Consider the following 19,219-nt stretch of genomic DNA (forward strand, 5'->3'; position numbering starts at 1 on the left):
CATAAATTCATTCTTAACATTTACCTGGAAATGTTTCTTTGTTTATAATTATTATTGTATCGTGCAAATATATCACAGTATTCAAAATCCACAATCCACATGTGATTACAGCTTGATAAAGTACAGTAGTCTTGTCTATTTTGATTTGGAGAATAAGACACTCACCTGGTAGATGTGATTGGCTAGAGTTTGGTTTAGGATTAATGATGGCTCCTTAAGCATGCTGTTGAGGACTGGCTTACAGGCTGTGAACGAGACAAGCAGAGGGAGGAGGGAGGGAGAGAGAGAGACAGATACACACAGTGAGACACACTGCCATGCAAATGGCACCAAACGGCATAGTTTGTCTAACCTTTAGACATCATGCACGCTTTAAAAATGTAACATTGACTGGAGAGCGACAAAGACAGAGTAACAACAGGGAAGATATAGACACTTAAGAGAGGTTTAACATAATTCACCACGCCACTGTACGTGTAGTATATCTGCCGTAGTCCATTGGCTGGCTGCTGGGAGCCTATACAGATCTTCCATAGATAAATGTTTCAGTCCAGAGCACATGAGCCCCATGTAGTTTATCTATGTTATGAACGATGACTATTTTGCATCTTTCATCCCCATCCCTGCTCCACTAACATTATAAATCAGCACGCGAGCCCACAGGATTGATTTCCTAGTACTGCAACAGCAAAAAAAAATCCTTAAATCATTTCTTAAAAAGATTTGGATTAAATGGATTGTATCATTGTGTGACGAAATGGTCCAGGCATGCCATTTTAGTGATATACACACACAGTCCTAAAAGGCATTACTGACAATACCAGGAATGTTTCTATTCACATTTCAAGCATGGATGGATGGAGCCTATACTAATACTGCATAGTGCTTCCTCCTAAGCTCTCCTAGCACAGATATAAATGCTAACAACAGGACAGCTAATTTGAAGATTTATAGAAACATATAAGAATAAGGAGTTAAAAGGCTCCCAATGAAATAAAGTCAGCTTAAAGGACTCAGGTCTAGCTTTTATAAGTGCTGACTTGTGATCTATGAGGCTGTATTAAATGAACCTTATTTTGAAAAAGATCTTTACTAGAAAACATAAAACCATCAGAACATCCCCTCCTCCCCTGTCTTGTTTTTTTTTTCCCTCTCTCAACCCCTTCGAAAGACTATCAAAACCCCCAGCAGAGTAAGGACAAATACGGCACCACAATACCTCATCTACTCCCCCTTAAGTTGAAATAAAGACGGAAGTGGGTGGAGGGAGATCCGACCTCCGTCAGGGCTAAACCTGATTTATACTTAGTTGCACACTGGTGTCATGCACCGCACATAGCAGATCTACAAGCTCACAACACGCTGCGGCGCGACACGCCGTGAGCCTGTAGATCTGCTGTTTCCAGTGCGCGACAGGATGCGCAACCAAGTATAAATCAGGCACTAGCCTTCACACTCTGTGTCTTCCATCTTTCTGCACCCTGTCTTCGTGTGCATCTCCCTCCCCACCTTCCTTGCACACTCCTTTCTGCTTCTCCCCCATCCATAGCCACCCCCTGCCCAACTCCTTTTTTCCCCCTCCTCCTCCTCCTCCTCCTCTCTCCTTGCAAGGTACTGTATGTACATGGCTGTGCTTTATTTCTTCGCTCATTTTTCTCTGAGATTGGTACCTTAGCACGCAGATCCATACCATGTTCCCTGTGCAGTGCGGGCGGCAGTGAAGAAAGAGGGTTATATTTTCCCCTTGAGTTAGGACACCTCATGACAAATGATAATGGATAATCAATAAAGCGGGAAATATGAGGCAGCAAACTTTATGAAGCCGGGAGACATATTACTCCCCAACAACACTGGTTTCCCTTAACAAAGTCACTACTCGACTGTGCCTAATAATCTGAAGGAAAATCAAAGGCCCCGAAACCACATCAGCAATATTGGCAACTTATTCCACTTTAATGGCATTTTGATTGATTTTTTCCCCCTTCCTAATGGTCGTTTTATAGATTTGACGCTGCTTCTGCAAAACAGTAGTGTGTAATAAACCTCCCTGAAGGCAAACGTTGGCCATTAAAGCTCTTGTCTTACTAGCGCTCATAATTGGAGGTTGACCACCACCACATTTTGGTCTCTCACATAACAAACACGCATGCATTCCTCCAGGTCTAGACTTCTCTCACTCAGTCTGTTCAGGCCTTCAATGTTTTTTCTGTAGATGGCCGTGATAAGCGATATGGTTCCCTTCCTCCTGCTCTCTTTTGAGGGATGGGGTTAAAAATAGCCATAAAGAGGTGACCTTGGCGCTGACATTGTGGAATTTCAGCCAAGCATTGACCTGATGAAAATGGAAGGCCGGGCCGCTAATAAATCAGGCTGCTTTTTAAAATGAGTTTACCCTAATGCTCATTCATCACAGGCTGTAATGCCATTTGCAGGGCCTGGATTCGCCGCTGTGCGCAAACACCGCAGTAAATAACAACAGGGCCCTTGCATCTCTCGCATCACTGCAGCCTCCGACATGAGCATACATTTATTAGGAGACGCCTCTGCCTTGCATGGCAGCACTAATCCATGCCACCCTAAGCTCTTCCCAGCCACACGCACAGGTCTTTAAATATACACACAAAAAGGCATCTGCAGACTCAACAACAAAAAGAAACACGCAAAAAAAAAATAAGGAAAGCATAATCTGAGGAGCCCCACATGCAGAGAACAAAGCCCTGCAGCACAACTTCGCACCTTGTAAACATTCTGCAAATTTACTGTAATTGTCCCATGTTGGCATAAATTCTGACTGAGGCACCGCATCACATCGACAACATCTGAACAGCAGGAACACAGTGGAGGGGAATAATAGATGGGGGAAACGCTACGCCTCCATTGGGAATTGCTAAAGAAAACAGCCAGTGTAAACAAATCACAAAACATCCTTGTGTTAGCCTACTGAATTCATACACACCTACCAAAACAAGATAAGCTGTACATGGGAAGGTAATAGCGACATAACCTTGGCTTGATTTCTCATCCCTTACTTGTGTCATTTGTAACAACTCCTCTTTTTTCCACTAGGGTGGAAAAAAGTCATTATCTCAAATACGAAAAAATGGCGAGAAACCTCATTAGACGGCAACATTTGTTGAGGGAGGACCATAATAAACAATAACGGATGACGATCGTTATTGCCCCTGACACTGATGAGCTCCTCTGCAAGTTTGTTTATTAATTAAAAAACCCACTTTTTTTTTCCTAGGGGTGTGTGTGTGTGTGTGTGGGTTGGGGTGGGGGTGCATGTGTGTGTGTGTGTGTGTGTGGGGGGGGGCAGTTACATCCTCTACACCCCCCCTTGTTCCCATGCACAAGCCATTGAGCTGTGGAGGGGCGCTCGTTCATCAAACTTCATGGAGCAAGGGAGAGACGGGTCCTGATAATGCGCGCCGCTAAAGCTGATTTTCCATGATGAATCTCGGAGCATATAAATTGGCTAATATCTGAAAACATTTACAGATACTAGAGGAATTGACTACTTGTGGGACATGATGGATGAGGCTCTCAGACGCCGGCCGACAGCTCTGCAAATCTCTGCGGCTGCCTAAAGCCCTCATTTGATTTTCCAATTTACTCCTTTTAAATTTATCCTCCTGTATTGAAAAAAGAAAAAAAAAGGAGATGGGAAAGAGAGAGTGGATGAGTCAGATGAAGAAGGGGGGGGGGGGGGTTGGGGGGTGTTGTGTGTTTTTTTTTTTTTTTATGTCTGTGGCTGTGTGGTGGTGCTAGTTGATGATATGAGCTGGTATCTCCTGTGCAGGAGAAGCCCAGTCCCTGCAGAGGTTACTGGGGCAGAACTGATCTGCTTCCACCTGATTCTCCCTGATAGCAGTGAAATGAGACTTTGCGTGTGCGTGTGTGTGTGTGTGTGTGTGTGTGTGTGTACACATGCATGCGTACGTACACTACACACGTACGTACGCACAGTAGTAGTAATAGTAGGTCTGGGCTAGCTCTGCCATAGAGAGAGGCTCCCTAGGTCAGGCCATTAGACTGTGTCGGAGGCTGACTAGAGCTCCTCTGCTGAAAAGGAGTAATTAGTATACTTGTCAAGTGAAGTGCCACGCCGCTGCTTACCTCCCCTCCACCCACCCTGCACGCATGCTAGCATGCACACATACACACCATGAACCGCAAAGATATACACACACACATCGGCGCGCACATACTCCGCTGCTCCTTCCTTACTTCCTCCTTGCTAATGAAGTGCCCTTGCTCTCATTATGTGAAGAGAGACTGCAATATACACACACACAGGCTCTGCCATACTGGAATGATGTGCGCGGGAGGAGAGGGAAGCAGTTAAAGAAGCTGCAAGAGGAAGAACCATAACAACAACGCTAGATACTGAAGCCTGATTTATACTTAGTTGCTGGTGTAGGGCGCCAAAAATAGCAGATCTACATGCAAGCAGGTAGATCTGCCATTTTCGGTGTGCAACCAAGTATAAATCAGGTATGAGTGAGAGATTCTACATTTGGAACACAATACTGTATTCAGTTATCGACACCCCTGATCTGCAAAACACTGATGTCATTATGAATTCTGTCACAGAACTGAGGGGATCATCATGGTGGACCCCAGTGTTCTCACAGTGCGAACATCAAACGTAAGACATTTATAACCTTGCCTACGCGGCTTCTGTAAAGGAATGTGACAATAAATCTCAAAAGGCAGCCAAAATCACATAGTTACAAAACATGGAGCAGCAATCTAATCTGCCGTTGGGCCTTGGGAAAATGGAAAAGGTCAAATAGCTTGCAAAATTGCCTTCACAAAAAAAGAAAAAAGGAGGAAAAAAAGTAGTAGTATGTCTAAATCTAGAGGCACATCATCAGCTCATGTCAGAGGAAGAATATAGTGAAAGATGAAGAGATAGAAAGGAGGAAATAAAACAGCAGGAGCTCCACATCTACTTTTTGAAAAGTAACTTCTGTTAGAGAATCAAAACATGGCTGAATATAGTCAACGTGAAGGCCATTGGTCGAGAGGTACAGAAAAAATAAATAGGATCCTCTCCAAGTCACACTATGAATAGAAACATGACCACAATGTGATATAAATTAACCAAGTGGTCTTAATACAGCACACGGAACAGACAGATTCAAAACAGATAATACACTACTGTGGATACAAAATAACATGGTGTCACTAAAGTGCAGGACAGACGCCATGTTATTTCGCTGTTGGTCGGTTGTTGTTTGGCATCTCATGGTGAGTGCTCTTACGACTCATCCCCCTCCCTCCAACGCAGTCTGCTTTCATGAGACAAGGAGCATTATGGATGTTGATATAATATTCAATACGTGATAAAACTGCTTTGAATGTATTGATTTATTTACATGTGCCACCAGATAAGCTTTCGTCCTGCCTGACTGATGCGCTCTCCAATACTTTACCAGCCAAGAGGGGGGAGTGAGTGGGTGGGTGGGTGGTGGAAGTAGAGGTGGGGGTAGGGGGGGTTGGGGGGGCAGCAACCAGCCAGCAAAACAAAACAAGGAAAAGACAGAAAACAATTTAAAACTCTGTATTGATCCAGCGCTAGTGATTGTACATATATTCCACAGTCCCAAAGGCCCCATTCCTGTGTCTCTTAAATGCAAAGGGAAAGAGAAGGGGAATAAAAAAAAGATGGTGCGAGGCAAAGGCAAGCCGCTCACCCAGTTGGGGGTAATGTCCCTTATATAGAAGTGTATTGATCTTCTCAGTCCGCCTGCCCGCCCTCCCACTGGACACACACACACACACACACACACACACACACACACACACACACACACACACACACACACACACACACACACACACACACACACACACACACACACACACACACACACACACACACACACACACACACACACACACACACACACACACACACACACACACACACACACACACAGGGCTGTGGGGTGGGGGCATGATGGATATGCCTGCCAATATCGGTGAACCAACCTGTTAGCTAATTGCCAGCAAAGACAATTATCCTTGCATTGTTTCATAATGGAAACACATTACAAAAGTCTAATATACACACAGGGAGATTGGATGATCTGACCGTGGTACCCATGCAGGCATTTCATTGCCACAGGCCACGCAGGTCAATGGTGAGAGCAGAGGTACTGTATAAACAGAACTCACACTCACAGCCACCTGCTAGCAGTGGAATGGAATTCTGTTTGACTATCTGGCTGTGTACCTCTCGTATGTAACTGTACTTTTGAAATCATGGAAAATAATAAAGAAATACAGAAAAACGAGTAATATGACAGTGGAAATATTTTGTTATTAAATGTTAAATAATAACAATAACTAAATCATTGTATTATTTTCATAAGCCTAAACTGAATTGTATGTTAAACGTGCTGGTCGCATATCCAACAGTGGTTGGATAACAGTGAAACCAGTTTAGGGGCCACAGGCCCCTAAACTGGTTTTTATGGCAGTAAAGTCAACGGCAGTATAGGTCAATATGGTCACAATACGGTTTGGAAATACAGTCATTCCCATGATCATCCAGGCAGTTTCACCAGCAACAAATCTATTCAGAGCAACATATTCAGGCCTGGCTCCACTGTATGGAGATGGAGGGGTAAGTATTCTGCTAGTATCTGAGACTGAACGCTTCTCCTGGGCGAATGCCCTGTTCTACAAGCTGCTCAGACTAGTATTTTGACAGGCAGTGGATAACGGTGGGTCCAAAGCAATCACATCTCTGACTTTGACAAATGGCTGTGCTGTGGTGAAGTTGAAAATAGCACACATCCACTTTAATCTCTTTCTTGATTAAATCTAAGGCAGGTCTTTTCAACATCATGTGATTCCCTCTAAAAAAGCTAGCTACCACATACGCACGTGCACGTACAATCGTCAGGATGAGTCTATTGAAATGATATTGAATTGTGTGCATGTGAAACTGGGAGTATTTTTCTTTGCGAGAGAGGAAGACAGAGACAAAGAAAAAGAGACAGAAAAATATATAATTTTTTTTCATTCCACAAAATTGGTAAATTAATAATGGCATATGTAAAAAAAAGAAAAAGAAAAATAGAAAGTGTTAAGTAACTTTAAATATCAGGACCGTAATCATGCCGCCAAAATAGCACGCTTGAGAAAATACCCAGCCGTGAGAGAAAACAGATCATCAACCACAACGAACCCGACAATTACTCACACACACAATTCCTGGACAATTTCTGTGAAATTTTCAAGCAAAAATATTTGTGTCTGGAATCTGGCTCTCCCACAGTGTGTCCATCAGCGCTGCCCAGAAACCGTTTGCTTTTTCTGCCACACTTTCCCCCCTCAACCCAATTTCCTTAGTGGAGGGAGGGAGGAAGTGATGGGGTGGAGAAGGTGAGTGAAGAAGAGATGGTGAGGGGTGGGGGACAGATAGCATAGAAATCAGGGTGGGGGGGTATAAATACTGTAAGCTGATGAAGTGAGCAAGCATTGATCCAAACTGTAGTTGAGAGGTGGGTGGTCCTCCCGGGCGCTAATTGCCAGTCATGTGCCTGAGGTTGCGGCTAACACAGTAAAATCATCTGTGTTCATTTAACAACTTTCAACCTGACGTCCATATTTTGGGCATGTCATTATAAGATTTTTTTTAAATAGCAAAAACAGCTGATCTACAAGTTTAACACGTCGCTATGTGACACACTGTGAGCTTGTAGATCATCTATTTTCACTTTTTGTCATACGATGAGGTATAGAAGGAATAAGTCAGGGGTTTGCAACCAATGGAACTAACGTTGTTTACTTTAAGTTCTTATTTATTGGTATCACTTTTTAATCTCAATGTCATATTATCATTAAAATCTTAGTGTTTTGCTAATTATTTGGAGTCCCACTTGCAATACCCTCGCGGCCCACCGGTGGGCCCCGACCCACAGGTTGAGAACCACTGACTTAAGAGTGTAAAAATGTGTATACTCTCAGGGTTAAATTAACAGAGGATTCACTGTGTACAACTAAAAGTGGTCTGTCTCACATTAGGCTTGGACAAGCTGAAGATACAGCTTGGTGGGGGTGGGTGGGGGGGGGGTGGCAAATCGTTACAATTAAGACTGAGAGGAGGGGATGATGGAAAAGATAGTGAGGCAAACAGAACGGTGTTACTCACCGACTTCACCCTCCTGCTCCTGAAGGAACCTGTCCAAGATGAGACGAGCCATCAGTGCTGGGGACAGGTCCACCTGGACACAGATTGAGCAAGGAAAATGAATAGTTGAATTAGGCCAAATAAAAGCCAGCCAATAGCTTCAATAGAGAGTTGGAAGGTTATCTCAAAGTGGAGATGGTTTAGAACACCTATTCTCCCATAGAGAATGGCGCCATTGTGAGACCTTCAGAATAACTCCCACATATCCAGTTTGAATGGAAGTGTGAACATGTTTCAAAGAGATTTCAAACAGCTCGAAAATTACGCCACTGAAATAACACAGCCAGTCAAGCCCTGAGCTGATGTCACATAGCTTAGATAATAATGATTCTAATGGCTCTAAATTATATTGTCCTGTTTCGAAACCTTGACCCAACTTTCGACGAGCCCCTGCGCAAATTGGTCTTTTTGGAGCCTTGCTTTGCACTAACCTTTCCCACAGGAACAAGAGAACGCTTATTATGCAGCCAAGCTATAAAGCCGACATGCCTTCACCTCTGTCAAGACCAAATAGAAGACGGTAGTCTCTCATCTCATAAGAAAAGCAGCATAACAATATTGCCCAGGCTCCAGACACTGAAGAGCTTTAATCGTAGGACCATTATTAAGGCAAGAACCAGCAGGACATACCAGAGGGACTGAGGAAAATGCAATCTGCAAGACGAAGGGGAAGACCTAAGACTTTGTTCTTTTTTGAACAGTTGAGAGGTGAAGTGCTTGTTTGGAGATCAGGGAAAAGTCAGGACAGAGAGATGAGCAGTACGGATGCTACTTTCCGTGACTGATTGAGTCACACCTTGCTGACTGTACAGTGTAGATTCTGCTAACCAACATCCAAAGCCAAAGCCCTATGCAAAACATTCCTTCCCATTCCCCATAGTTCAGACAATAATAGAATTATATGCAAGGAGATGATGTCATTGGCTAGTTTCTGAAGGCTAGCACTAGTGCCCAACGTTTTTATTGGCCTATCAGCGTATATGTTGTCTGATATAATGTGCATATATGAAAAAAAAACGTATTACAGAATCAAGTTTATTTAGTTATATATAATTATTAAATTCCCAGTGAGAAAGAGAGAGAGAGAGAGAGAGAGAGAGAGAGAGAGAGAGAGAGAGAGAGAGAATATCAATATCCAAATCTTTTACTCCATAATATCAGTATTGGTCAGGCTCTAGCTAGCACAATAAAATTCAATTAACAGCCAACACAAAACAGAGTCTAAGACTACATCTGCACTATGTATACAGCATGCATGGTGTTTGAGTGAAACAATTTCAACATTGTATCTGGGCTTTGTCTAAACACAATATTATATGCAAATAAGAAAATACATGAAATGACTCCCTGCTATACTAATTACTTACAAAATCCCACAGCCTCTTAACTGTTGAGGGAACAGGAAAAAAAAACCCTAGCAGACTTTGCCTTTCGCGGCTACTTCATTATGAAACACAACGTTCTTGCAGCCGAGAAAATTCTTTCTCTTGTTAGCATAATTGGGGACCAAAAGTGGATTTGCCCTCAGCCTGTAGTGAGATTGGAGTGTTTTATCTTTCCTGTGATGCATCATGGTAGTGCTGGAAGCAGAGGAAGCTTTCCGTCTCTGCACAAAGTATTTTTCACTAGCGGTCCTATTTGTTAACATCTCCATAATATTGCATGAACAAGGCAGCTCGCAAAAAAGGCCAAACATGTCTATAATTATTACGGGGTGAACAGACATCATCTTCATCTTCATTAAGACCTCATCTGCAATAGCAACCCGGAGTTAGCTTACGTAGCCCGCAGCTAAAGCGCGCTCCTTTCTCTGTTGTGAAACCCTCCTCCCTCTCTTTCTCCCTTCTTGGTTCATCCCTCTCTGTGCTCATTTCCCTGTGCTCCATTCACACCTCTGGATAACAAGAGAGCGTCGTATCCCAAGTAACCCACATCAGGGCTGACACATGAGAAATGGCGACATTACCATCGCCGGCCCATTCTGAATAAGGACTACCTGATTAGTTCAGGTACTTGCGTCTCCCTAATTTTCATATTAATCATGAGTCCATCTCGCTTTTCAAGTCAGATCGCAGCACTTCACGAGTTTAACATGTGACTAAGACTCACAGGCGCTTGAACACCCGCTGAAAATAATTACTGTTCAGTGAAAACTCTGGTCTCGGTTTTATTAGAGCTCCAATGCTAATGGTTGTCACAGGCGATCTTACTGCCTCTGGCCTAAAGCATGCATGTTTAACTGACCTTTACATGAAACACCACATAAAATATACAAAAAATAGCAACTTTATCCTTTAGAATCCATATTCATAGTAGTTATGGGGGGCAAAAAAGAAAATCCATGAATAGTTCTCATCATTGTTAATCATTTCCCCCTGTTGGAGATATATTGTCTCATAAAGGGCTGAAACTACATCAATTAGCTGTCTGGGAGACCATGAGTGCTTGGTTTAAATGTTAAGTAGCGTATTAAAATGACAGTTAAATGGTTCATAGACAGTTATCTCTGAGCCCAGTTTAATCCTTTGAAAAAAAAAAATCATATGTCAATTAAATGGAGAATGAGTAATGACAGTTAGCTTTGAGGTGTCACTGATGCATGCAAACTATTCTGATTTCAGATTTAGACAGAGAAGCCTGGTATCTCATTGGCTCATTTAAATATAGAACAAAAAAACATTAAATTGACATTTAAATGTTGAGAAAAGGATATGTAGCTTTGTAAAACAATTAAAATAAGAGGAACCCTCCCTCCCCACACACAAACAGAAATATATATATACAATAATAATTAAATAAATGTACATACACACACCTTAACCAGCACTTAATGCAGCAAACATTTTAATATTATAATCTTAAAGGATATTATATCAGTTAAACATTATCTAAATAAACATCCAACATCGTTGTAATTCTCCCCTTTATATAAATTAATTTCCTTCATTGAGTAAGAACTGGATGTGGTAGAATTTATTGTGAAAGCTGGTGATTGACTAACTTAATGTTAATCTTAATTTGCTAACTAGCAAAAATGCATAGACTCGGTCTGGGCGATACGACTTCAAATCAGTCTCAAGATTATTTCAAACTTTTGCCCCAATAACGATTAATCATCAATTATTTAAAAAAAGGTGAAAATAGCAGATCTACAAGCTCACAATGCATCCCGATGCAATGCGCTGTGAGCTTGTAGATCAGCTATTTTTGATTTAGTCTATTATAAAAAATCGATTTGTTGAAGAAATAAATAAAAGATATCAAAACATTTAACCTGCTTCTCGATTATTCGATTACCCCACATGAGCAAGATTAGTCAGTTAATGGTTCTAAATATCGGTTTTGATATATTTTCGGTTAATTGCCCAGCCCTAAACACTAGTCACCAATGAGCAGATTCAAGCTGATAATATGCATCAGCTTCTCCAGGGGTAAAGGTCTCTGGACAATGAGTCCAAAGGGATTTTTTATTGGTTAATCAGTTTTTAATGCATCCGAATAAACGAAGGAATCGAACTGGCCTGGGTCGGATTGGATTGAAAAGAATGACGCGCCACCACATCCACTCAGATACACATCCACATCGAAAAGCGTGTAATCGTAATAAATATGTTCCGTCCGTTTTTTACATGCAAATAAAATGGGCTCTGTAAGCAAGGGGCTTAACAGTGAAGAGCCCAAAGTGCTGGCTATCTTCTATCTTCTATCTTTTTGAGTTATCGGTATTCCTCTCAGTAACCTGGCTTTTTATAGACTTTGTGCTGCAAAAAGTATATCTCAAATGCTACTAATACATCAAGAAAGAATGAAAAACCTAAACTGAGCTGCTGATGCCAGCAATCGCGATGAAGTGAGGAATTGACCACTGACCCTGCCATCACCTGTCCGCAGTTTGCCGTCGAGAACATCAATTTGGAAAATGACATAATAAAACACCAAAAGTATTTTCACATCTGCCTAAAGGACGTGAGGCCTAATTACATTAAATAATTGATAATAGAGCGGACCATTTGACCAATTTTCATAATCACTAACAGACAAGGGTGGGGGTGGAGGGTGGGGGTGTTCATAAACTGCAGCCAGCTCTTTGAGTAAAGGGCATTGTATTTTCTTTAAGACAAATTTGTTATGCACTTGCAATGGAAAAATAAATGCTGACGTAGGGCGAAATACTTGAAGTGAACCAAAAAGGACAAAGGAAAGAGGTCACGCCATTACCTCATTGGCCAACTCCAACAGGACAGGAGCAGTGGGACGTGCCTTGGCTTCAGTCAGATACCTTCATTAGAACAAAGAACAACAACAACAGCAGAGAGTTTAAAAAAAAAACATGACCCACAAAAGGCAGACAGAAGGGGAGAGGGGACTTGATCAGGCCAGCCAAGACATGTTAATGTCCCTGATGACTTTGCCCTAGGTGGCATATGGCTGGCTTGGTGCGGTTAAAACAACACTGCTTGGTGAGCTTCAGATTTCCTGTAAGCCAGACAAGCATATCGTCGCTGTCTGGTGGAAAGCTTGTATGTCCAAAACCATTACTTTCCAGGAACCTCTGTTCCAGTGGATCCATTGTAGTCATCATTTAGTCACAAGCTCTTGTTAATACTTTTCACTGGTTGGTTAAATATCTATGAAAACCCACAGACAGACTTAAGTACTTTCAACCTGGCATCCCTATATTTAGCAATTATGAGCAAAAAATAGCGACAACGTTTTTCAAAATAGCAGATCTACAAGTTCAGAATGGTTGCGATGCGAAGCATTCTGAGCTTGTAGTTAGGCTATTTTTGCTACCTTTGCACAACACTGTCATATGACAAAGTATAAAATAGGGCATTGATGAAAAAGCATAAAAAGATGAAACATGGAGATACAAGGTTTCTCCCCGACAGCAACAATATGATAGTTAGTTAACCCCCACTGCCCAAAAAGGCCTTTCTCCCCTCGCCAACAAAAAATGCAGCTGCCCTCAGATCTTACCCAGATCATCTCTGAGGTTTGCTGTTATAAGTGGATTACAAGTGCATTATCCAGCCTCATATCCACAGAACAATGGCTTAATATGCAAGATAAAGGCTAATTGTCATATGCAAAGAAGCTTTCTCCCCCAACAGCCTGTTTTTAATTTTTGTTATTCATTCATTAAGTGAATTAAGGATAATCAGCCCATCATAAGCCTGCATAAGGCAAATGTCTACATTTATTTTCGTATTTACCTAAATGTTCTTCTTCACTTTGACATGGAGAACAAAGCGGTAGCTTTGTGAGGGCTAAGCAGGTGCAAGTAGAGGTCTGGAAGGAATCCTGTGGGTGGTGATTTGTTTGGAGGAGATTATATCTGTCATGGTTGCCCACCTACTCCCAACCCTGTCCACTTCCTGTCACATGACTTTAGCAATTCCCTTCCTTAGAGAGGGAAAGCGGGAGACAGAGAGTGTGTGTGTGTGTGTGTGAGAGAGAGAGGGGGATAGAGAGAGAGAGAACAGTAACACAGAACAACACAATAGAGTAAGAGTAATACCTTTGATAGTAGCTCTCAATGACCTCTGGAGCGTGGTGCCTTGACATAGTTCTCTTGATTCTTTTCTGTTCCAAAAAATATATACCGTCACAAAATTAAGCACATAGTAAAATGCTCTGTGATAATTTAACTGGGTGTATAAATGGACCCAACATGAACCCATGGGTAAATGACACACATTTACTAAATGTGTATGCTCTCAGACAATTTACACAGAGGATTTTACTGTGTAAATAAAATGTTTTTATAATATCAATTATAATATAAAACATTTCTCTAAATAATAATAATAATAATATAATTCATAATGATATTTTTTATTACAGTGTTGTATAGTCTGAGGCAAAAACATAATGCTTTTCCTGTACCCCTGAACATAATGCCAGAGCTGTTCAGCCTAGAAAGCTTTATTGTATGTGAACAGGCATAAGAGAGCCTGGGTCATAGTAATTTAATTTCAATAAGTTTGCCCAGGGTCAAAGTGAGTCAAGGCAACCTTGTTCAACCCCCACACCCCCACTCCTCTGTATTCAAACCTTGTATTCATTTCCCCCTTTTCGATCAAACAATGACCCCATTTCACATCCCGCGCACCCTGACAACATATTTCCATGCAATTCAATTGCCATCTTAAGTGAAAGGGGGGAGGATGATAGAGGATAGAGGGGAAGAGCATTGGTTAAAAAACAACTTATTTAAAAACTACTACACACAAAAAAAATGTAATTCCGCAGAGACGGGTGGTGTGAGTGACACCTGTCACGAGGATGATAAATGACTCCATTTTCTGCCTGTGCTGCCTTCTGCCACTGGCGGCAACGGCCATTTATCATCATCTGCTGTCAGCCGTGGAAAGCAGCAGTGACAGTGCGAGTCAGCAAACATTTAGCACACGCAGCCGCACTACACGGGGAAATTATTATTGTCAGAATAATAATGGTTTAGCATAATTTATTACAGGTCCACCAAATAAGCAGGGGCTAGATGTTATTAGACAGATGGATGGGAGCGCTTGGCAGACATCCACTGAGACGCAGGCAGGCAAGGGCCCACAACGTGAGCACGTGGAGGGAGGGAGGGAGGGAGGGAGGGAGGGGGGGGCGCAAGGTAAAGGGGTGCATGGGTGGGGGTTGAGGGGGGGCATCCTCCGAACCAATCGGAGAGCTGGCAGTTCAATTACAAAGAAATAAAGGGACATTCATCATTCAATTAGGCACCTGTCAGGGCTCACAAAGGAAGAAAACTTCTAACCTGGTACTCCAGGGAGAAGATGCTCAGAAGAGTGGACTGCGAGTGACTGGAACAAATAAAAGAAGGACAAAGTTAATTACCAGAGTGCATTGCACAGAGACAAAAGGGAGAGGGGGGAGCTTCAAAGCTGGGGCCGGCTGCCCTGTAATCTAAAAGAACATGAAAACAAGTGTGGCAAAGTTGTTCCAGATGAACACCTCCGACAAAGGATTCCTGCCGCGATGGTCTGGGGGTGGGAGAAAGGGGGAGGTTGTGTGTGGTATGAGATGAGAAAAAATATAGCTAGCTGGGGATCTCTCCCCCACCCCCCGAATTCACTCACACCACCTTCCATCACCCTCTCTGCCCAAAGTAGACCATCAACACATTTTATGCCGATGTAAAACCGCACACAAGCAGTAACGGTCATAACAAGGCAAATGCAACAAAATGGAAGCAAAATGAAGCACATTTAGGTAAATAATTGATGGGGTTCAATTCCATTAGCTGTGGCTGCACTCAGTGGCAATGGTGAAAAACACAGTAAAATCTTTAGTGTTAAATGAACTCAGAGAGTGCGCAAATCTAACCAGAGGGACATTTACAGATCAATTTGGTTACATATACGAGTTAAATTAACACTAAGGATTTTACTGTATACTGTACTGAGCCCTCTTTTGGGAAGAGGTTTCCTTTATGAATGAGGGCTAAACAGTGTTTATAAGTGCACAATACTGTATGTTTGTGTGTGGAGGGGGGTACAATAGATAGGAGAAGGTTTGCCTCCCTCACTGTCAGCGCTGGCATATGGGACGTACTGGAACCCTCCCACTGCAACTGATGGGCTTTGAAAATGGAAACTTTCACTGCAGGAAGCTGGGACTCCCAGGAGTCGGTCAATTCCATGGGTTGCCATAAGCTACATTCATCTCCAGCTCCAGTCAATGTCAAACACCTGGCAGAGCAGGGAAACCTGGAAAACAGGCGTCTCCGATGGGGATTCACAGCTCCAACGGTGCCCCCCACCAACCCCTAACGCTTCCTTTGAATTGAAAATAGTTAAAGCAATGTCGGATTTCCTTCTAATTGGATGGTACATAGACCCACCCCACATATTAACAAAAGAATGTAGGAATGCATTGGGAAAGCACATACAAGTCTCAGTGATGGCCTCCAGTGGCTTTGTGTCTCTATATACTGCTCTCAGTACATTTGATTGTTAAACTTAATGGACTTTTCTTTACAAGTCACCTGAGAGTGGTATGTAAATAGTGACTAGGAGCCCCAGCTTCCTATCTACATTGAAATATTGAGTCCTTATAGGCTTTCCACATCAATCACAGTAAACCATGAAATGACCGTGTGACGTGTAAACAAAGACAGCAAAATCTCAGGCATCAATTTTGGCCTGGAGTCTCAGTCTTGAGACCATATCTTAATAAAAGCACTTCAACCACTGGAATAGTTTAGCAGTTTATAATAACCGAAGCCCAACAAAGCCTCCATGTTAGCTTCTCCAGATGTCTGCTGTAAACAGTTTTACTGCTCTGGCTACAAAGCAGCTAATGCTCGACAATTCAAAGCCCCTGGAGCTGCTTGGCCCCTTGTCATATGGATGTGTACTGTCAACCACCCAGCAATGAGCAAAGTTAGAAAACGCGAGGGGAAAAAAATAACAAAACAAAAGTAAAAAGAAAATGTTTGACAGTGAAAAAATAAATTAAAAAAAAGATCTCTGAGAAAACACTGCAGTCTCAGCGTTAATTTACAATGATACATAGGGGCTGAGGGGCCACTGCAATTAAGTGGGCCATTAAATGGTCAACTGTCAACATGTGGACACTTAAGGGAAGAAAAAAAAAAATCTTCTTCCCCACTTCAACCTTGCACCTGAGCATTTCACCAACATTACAGCATTACGCCTGATTTATACTTTGTTGCACACCGGTGTAGCGCATGGAAAATAGCCGATCTACAAGCTCACAATGCGTGGCAGCATGACGCGTTGCGAGGTTGTATATCGAAAAAAAATTTGCATTATGGTTCGAGTGGGACCCCCACCTTCCCCCTGTCGGAACAGACATCTGTTAGGTTTTAAATGGATTACTCTGTATAATGAGCATGATTACTGCCTAATTGCTAAATCTTTACCCTGTTAAGTTTAAAGGGACATAAACTGCTCTTAATATCTGGGAAAACATATCTGTTTCAAACAGTACGAAATGGACTTTTGTTTTTCTTACTTGCCTGATTCTGCCTTTCACTCAACATCAAAAATGACGTGGAAAAAACTACAAAGCATCCAAATAATTACTTTAATTATTTAGATATCAGGACTGACTTTTTTTTTTTCTTTTTTAAGAAAAAGAGAGAGAGAGAGAAGAGAGAGAGAGAGAGAGAGAGAGAGAGAGAGAGAGAGAGAGGAGAGAGAGAGAGAGAGATGAGTACAGCTGATAACTGGATCGAAACCAAGGGTTGTCTGGGTTTTATGGAGTCTGTCAAGTTTTACACTGTGGCCATATTGTATAATGCCCCCTTTTCCATTTAACAGACATTAATAGTAAGTTATTGCAGGCTTTACATTAATGTATATTCAACCTGTGCTCTCCTGGGCACAGTCTGCTCAATCCACGCTAAAATATGGAGCCACGTGCAGAGTCTTACAAAAGCAATCTGATCTTCTTGCCTGCTGAACAGTAGCATTATATTTCCAATGTAATTCATCTCCGCTCTGCTTCATAATGTGGGGATTTAGGGGTTCTATTCTATCCGAGTGATAATGGATAAATTAAAATGAAAAACACTCTGAGCAGAACGGTCAGGCTCTGTATATATCAAGTATTATATTATGCTAAGACTTAAGGAAGTTAACATAAAAGAAGCAAGATTTACTGCTAGATAACGAGGTTGAAGTGACAAACATCTTTAACATTCTTTGCTGATTCCTTTAAGTAATTAATTTTAAAGTTGCAATCCTCACTGTCACAATCCACAGGCAGAAACCCCCCTTCAAATTGGTTCAACATGGATACAAATAAATAAATAAAAATAAATTATTCTCTTTTATTATTCCTTCTTATTTCAGGCAATAAGGAGTTCTTGGTTAATAAAAACCAACCTGATAAAAAATAAGCCAAGGCTATCATGAAGATATTCCATTCCAAATTATTTCCCAGAGTAATAATAAGTGAACATTCTGAGAAAATAGCTGATCTACAAGCTTGTAGATCGACTAAGAGATTTGGTGTAGAGGGGAGAAAAGAAGGGGACCCAAGTACAGACCCCTGGGGGACCCCAGTCAACAAAGTATATAGGGTTTAAGTGGTTAAATGCTAAGTTATAGGTTAGCAGTAATGTACCTGAGTTGACCTGAGGCCTGACTGCACTGTAGATAATGAGAGATAAAGCGTAATTACTTAATGTCTAGATAAGACGGCCAGATAAATGAGCCTATCTGTCCCTGTCCTTAGTTTATCTAGTCACTGGAGTGAACACAGCTAAAGTATTTTAACCTAACAATACACATTTACAAGACCAAACTGACCAAACAAGACTGCACTGGTTGTGAGGTGTCAAAAAACATTCTTATTTGCAAAAGCATGTACTTCATTTTAGATATCCAATATATCGGCCATTATTTGACTTTGTTGACGACATCGGTATCTGCAATTATGTGGCCGATGTGTCCTGCTTTTTAACTGCTTTCAACCTGGCGCCCCTATTTTGGGCATGTCATTATAACCGAAAATAATCAAATGTTTAAAAAAAATAGACGATCTACACCACAGGCTCACGGCGTGTTGTGAGCTTGTAGATCGGCTAATTTTTAATTTGAAGTGGTTAAATAAAACAAAGTTCAGTTAGTACATTTTATATCTATCAAAAAGTTATTTGAGTACATTTTTATTTGTCAAAAGTGAAATGTCCTCAAACTCAAATTGTTAAGAACATTTCGCACTTTTTGACAAAATATTGGTAAAAGAAATCAGTGATCGGTGGTCTCGGTCTAGGACGTGATCGGCCCCAAAAAATATGGGATCTGTCGGACTCAACTTAAAATAGCTGTGGGATCATTTAAAAACAGTGAAAGAGTCAATAACAGTGCAACACATCACTACATTGACCTCTGTGTGAGGGGGGGGGGCTCCCTCTTAGATGTAATTTAGAACATGGAGAAACAGAAGGTTGGGAGACAGAAGGGTGGTTAGGGAATCATTCACTCTCAACCTAATTACCCTTCCCTACAACGTAAGACAGGG

The 19,219-nt window shown here is 41.7% G+C and overlaps 1 protein-coding gene across 8 annotated transcripts in view; it reads right to left on the reverse strand.

Moving 5' to 3' along the window:
* The window catches only part of cdin1 (CDAN1 interacting nuclease 1), a 72,318-nt gene that overhangs the window by 37,769 nt on the left and 15,330 nt on the right, over nt 1-19,219 (reverse strand). For 5 of the 8 annotated variants that reach the window (XM_080413694.1, XM_080413693.1, XM_080413695.1 and 2 more), the window contains exons 3-7: nt 14,982-15,027; nt 13,731-13,795; nt 12,428-12,488; nt 8,171-8,243; nt 166-245 (exon numbers count right to left, since the gene is read on the reverse strand). In XM_080413694.1, coding sequence (XP_080269820.1) covers nt 166-245; nt 8,171-8,243; nt 12,428-12,488; nt 13,731-13,795; nt 14,982-15,027 — 325 coding nt within the window. The remainder of the gene's footprint in view (nt 1-165; nt 246-8,170; nt 8,244-12,427; nt 12,489-13,730; nt 13,796-14,981; nt 15,028-19,219) is intronic. The other 3 variants (XM_080413698.1, XM_080413697.1, XM_080413699.1) reach the window with 1 other exon arrangement.

Source organism: Gymnoscopelus braueri (assembly GCF_963280865.1).
Source record: "Gymnoscopelus braueri genome assembly, chromosome: 19".
Lineage (NCBI taxonomy): Eukaryota > Metazoa > Chordata > Actinopteri > Myctophiformes > Myctophidae > Gymnoscopelus > Gymnoscopelus braueri.